The sequence below is a fragment of the Gregarina niphandrodes genome (genome assembly GCF_000223845.1).
Source record: "Gregarina niphandrodes unplaced genomic scaffold scaffold00029, whole genome shotgun sequence".
Lineage (NCBI taxonomy): Eukaryota > Apicomplexa > Conoidasida > Eugregarinorida > Gregarinidae > Gregarina > Gregarina niphandrodes.
The window spans coordinates 62,707-67,232 of record NW_011645798.1 but is presented as its reverse complement, the minus strand read 5'-3'; the positions used below and the strand labels follow the sequence as shown (position 1 = coordinate 67,232).

The following is a 4,526-nucleotide window of genomic DNA, read 5'->3' as shown; positions in this document are numbered from 1 at the left end:
TTCACCTGTGTGATGGTTTCACCTGTGTGATGGTTTCCCCTGTGTGATGGTTTCCCCTGTGTGATGGTTTCCCCTGTGTGATGGTTTCCCCTATGTGATGTTTACTTCCATAATTTGAGGGCTTGGTAAGTCTGTTTTTCTATTTCATATTCAAAAGCTTTTGCTCCAAGTGGTTTAGATTCGCGTATATGTCTATTAGAGACTTCGTTGAGATCTTTTTCAAGTATAGCAAGTATATCCGTTTGCATTAATTTGAGTTGTAGTTTGGTGAATTGTTCGGCGACAGATGGGAGTTCAGGGAATGGGCTTTCATGATTACCATCAGTAGATGAGGTGTTGGCTGCTTCGATTAGGAAGATAAGTAGGTCGGCCATGTCCCCTCCGGTCATGGGTAGTTTATCTTGTGAGCCTAGAGTACCTTGGTGTCCATTGAAGCCGCCGCCCTTAAACTTGGGTTCACGGACTGCTCGTTTCATAAGACGGTTTCGAAAGTTAGCGATGCCAATACGATACTGAGCATCCAATTGATCGGAGGGTATAGTATCTAGTTTTTGTAACAAATCATTACTACTAGCGGGTACGGGTAATGTGACACAGTCTATCCTTTTAAAGAAATTTCCCACACGCTCCTCCGGCACTTCAGATGGAGTTCCGGTAGCAACTCCACCACGTGTCAATAGCTCTTCTAACCATGCTTCAGGCTCCAAATTCTCCAGGTCTTGGACGAAATCTTGGACCACCCAGGATAATTGAGAGGGTACTAGCACACGTAAAAACTCACTCAAGTTCGCAACTGCCGAAACCTTTTGACGCGCATATGCACGCAATCCAAACAGATTCGTACGACGAATAAGTGTCTCTAATGCCTCCATGTGGTGGGTATCAATGAACTTAACTGTATTGTAAATAACCTCCGAACTGAGCAATGTAGATATAGCAAACAACTTTGCATCATAAGAACTCGAAGCATCCTTGCTAAACAAGCCCTCTGTATCCAGAAACAACAACGTCGTTCCCGCACCAGGTGTCCTGGACATATCCGAAACAGAGGTGGAACCTGGAGAAGCTCCGGAGGACGAGGCCGCTACGTTTCCGGCGCCGTCCAACAGTCTCGGGTACGGCATCAGCCATATACCAGACGTCTCCGGACGCACCGTGTAACCCACAGAGAAACCCTGGCCCACATCACTCAACTGGTTCAACAAGAACGACTTTCCCGTGTGGATAGCACCCACTGCCGACACCACCGCAATCGGCGCAACCAATGATCGTAAGTAATTCAACCCCTCCTCCGTCGCCTCCAGGTCCGCATGCCCTGCCTTCGGACGCACCAACTGAATCGGTCCTCCCCCTGAACCATCAGCCCCTGAACCATCAGCCCCTGAACCATCAGTCAACGACGCCGCCGCCAGGCAGGCTCCTACCAAGATTATTGAACCACGCATTCGGGAAAATGTTAAACCACCTTCTCCTCGTGGCCACGCTCCCTGCGATCGTTACACTCTTCAATGGTGACCCTTCGTACGCTTACTGAAACCCAGACGCACCCTCTAACACCGCACCCTCTAACACTGGACCCTCTAACACTGGACCCTCTAACACTGGACCCTCTAACACCGGACCCTCTAACACCGGACCCTACCTCGCCCATTGACACCGGACGGCTCAGTCGACTGTTCTCGGCTCATGTTTTGCACATGGTCTGATCTTGATAGCGGTTTGCTGTTCTTGCTATTTGCTTATGGAATGACCCGCATGCACTCCGTGGCTAACATCATTTCGGCTCTCTACTTTGCGCTTGGCTTCGGCGCCTACGGATGCGTTCGCAGTTATCCCAGCCCGCTCTTCCTCTGCGCGTACCTCTGGCTAATTGTCATGTATAGCATCATTGGCTACAAGGTTATGATCATTCTAAACGTAACCTCCCCCCCACCACCTTCCCCCCCCCCACCACCTCCCCCTCGCCAGCTTCCTTCCACCAACTTCCTCCCACCAACTTCCTCCCTACACTCATTTCAGGAGGAACTCGGAGTCCCCCCCTCAAACACATCTACTGGCTGGCCGAGCTACTCGCCACTAAATCAGAACAAGCCACCCGCCTTGTTTTCTGGACCAGGATACACTCTTGAGGACGTGTAATCAGGCTAATGGTTTGATAAAGGACAAGTCAAGGACAAGGACAAGGACAAGTCAAGGACAAGGACAAGTCAAGTCAAGTCAAGGACAAAGTTAATAACAAAGTTAAGGATCAAACTATGTACGGAATGGCACATTGTCGTGTCGTATTACCCGGTCGGTGTTCAGGTAGAATAGCTAGATCCGACCACCCATTATTGTTAGTAGTTAGATATTTAGCGGTCACTGGTACCCACTGGTATGACCACCCACTGGTTATATGGTCGGGGTGGGTTATATGGTCGAGTGATGGTCGGGGGTGTTATATGGTCGGGGGTGTTGTATGGTCGAGTGGGTTGTATGGTCGGGTGGGTTGTGTTGCCGGTGGTGCGTTGTTTGTATGAATGTTGAGAGGGCGAAGGGGAATTTGATAGGACGTATTGTGCAGGATCGGATTGATGGTTTGATTAAGCGGAAGTTTTACCGGAAGCAGATTCGGCAGCCGAAGTTGGGGATGGATCTGAGAACGTGTTTGGATGTGACTGAACCAGCTACGGTCTTGCATGTGGTGGATTTCACGTCCGTGTTTGTATTAAGTGATTATTCTCGAGATGACCTGCCATTTGCTGCCATTGTGGAGTTGGTAACGGGATTCCCTTTGCCCCGATTTGATGGAGAAACAAAGATTCGTGGAGTGCTGGGGAACAACGAGTGCTTGATTGATCTGCATTTTTCAGATAACTGTTTATACGGAACCATCCCCTGGACCGTCGCCAACAACCCGGATCAACGGATCTTACGTCTCAGCCTAAGTTTGGTGATGATGAATGACAAAGAAGTCATACCCATCTACATCCAGAAGTCATCCAAAACAAGTGGAATCGCATTGCTCGGTGCCGACCAACTGGGCGCTGACCAACTGGCTGACCAGCGACAAGTTAGTGACGGTCGACAAGTTAGTGACGGTCGACAAGTTGGTCGACAAGTTGGTGACGGGTGTTTCGATGACGAAGACGTTTTGCACGCAGTCCCGTGTTATTTTATTCAGCCAGAGGGAGGCGGCCGGATGCCAAGTCTGAGGGGACCATTGGCGGGAGCGGTGGAGGAGAACCTAGAGGAGGACATCGAGGTGTCTTCGACGTTGACTCCGTTTTGCACCCCTTTGGAAATCGAGGCGTTAGCTGGCTGGACACTGTTGCGCATGATGCAGCTGCAGGAAGCACCTAATAAAGAGTGTGTGGATACCCAAACCCGATTCAACTGCCGGTTCGACTGTTTCCTCAAAGACCGTGCGTTCAATCAAGCTACGACCCAAGGGGTGGGTAGCACCCAAGGGGAGGGTGAAGATCCTACGGGAGTTTATGTTCCGGAAGACATTAAGAAATTGTATCGATTGCAGAGGAACAACCGGCAGGAGCTGCCTGTGAGTTACAACGAGTTTCGGGAGATGATGTTGCACGTGAAGAAGGTGGCTGAGGGTCACTCCACTAAGCGGTCGGGTCAAGGTGCGTTTTTGGTTAACAATAGCGCAATCTGTTCTCTCATGGACCCGCACCAAGGGACCATTCCGGTGGCCTTGAAAACCAGTTTATTTTTTTCCGTATGCGCCGGCGAACGCAAGTTGATCGAGGCCCACCATGCCCGTCCCTTCAAGCAGTCCGGACCAGGACATAACGTGTCTGCCACACTGTTCACCAAACACCGGCCCTCCGACCGCCGGTTTACAATTTTCAGCTTCACAGTCGCAGCACACTCCACACCTTCACTCGAACGGTTCGAATCCACCGGCACGCGGTTCTCCGATCCCAAGTATTGGAGCTTCGTCGACGACGTCACACCCACCAAGAACCGTATCGCCGCAACCCTGCATCAACTCTCAGGTATCCAACCCGGTGCAAGTGTGCTGCACGGTGCGGTTGAAGACGGCGTGGACGTTTTAGAACGCTTGTTCGGATCGGGTCGTCGGTTCCCCATTCCGCCCACCTTCCTCGATCCGGACGCCCGGAGCAGTCTGCGCGAACGGCTCGATTCAAAGGGGTTCGAAGTCGCGCCAGGCGTGCACCTCTACGTCGAGGACTGGCCCAGCAACCTTCGCACCGCCGGCAACGCGGAGTGCGACGACAACTCCATTCTCGGCCTCTGCTCCACTTGCGGTACTGCAGCGCCCTGCGAGACCCACTTGGTCGCCACCCATCCCGACAATGTCATCAAAGAGGCTGGTACTAAACGAGAAGCGCGGCGGCTAGGCCAGATAGCTCGACTCGACCACCTGCGGCACGTGACCCTCTGCGTCGGACCGTACGCCTTCCACTCCCTTACGGGTTGCGGCGAACACTTTCTCCGGTTCGTTTTCGATGACTGGCTAAAGTGTGTGCCATGGACCACAAACATCCCCAACTAAAGGTCCCCCC

At 51.9% G+C, this 4,526-nt stretch overlaps 3 protein-coding genes across 3 annotated transcripts; 2 read left to right on the top strand and 1 right to left on the bottom strand.

Annotated features, from left to right (window-relative positions):
- Positions 1-101: 101 nt before the first annotated feature.
- GNI_120970 (guanylate-binding protein) lies at positions 102-1,445 on the bottom strand (the record flags this gene model as incomplete). Its single annotated transcript, XM_011133549.1, has 1 exon — positions 102-1,445. The coding sequence occupies one exon, from the start codon at positions 1,443-1,445 to the stop codon at positions 102-104; it is 1,344 nt and encodes a 447-aa protein (XP_011131851.1).
- Positions 1,446-1,746: 301 nt separating this feature from the next.
- On the top strand, positions 1,747-2,139 carry GNI_120960 (putative transmembrane protein; the record flags this gene model as incomplete). The annotated part of the gene is made up of 2 exons (XM_011133548.1): positions 1,747-1,917; positions 2,020-2,139. The coding sequence occupies 2 exons, from the start codon at positions 1,747-1,749 to the stop codon at positions 2,137-2,139; spliced, it is 291 nt and encodes a 96-aa protein (XP_011131850.1).
- A 376-nt stretch (positions 2,140-2,515) lies between these two features.
- On the top strand, positions 2,516-4,516 carry GNI_120950 (hypothetical protein; the record flags this gene model as incomplete). The annotated part of the gene is made up of 1 exon (XM_011133547.1): positions 2,516-4,516. One exon carries the CDS (start codon positions 2,516-2,518, stop codon positions 4,514-4,516), a length of 2,001 nt encoding a protein of 666 aa, XP_011131849.1.
- Positions 4,517-4,526: the final 10 nt, after the last annotated feature.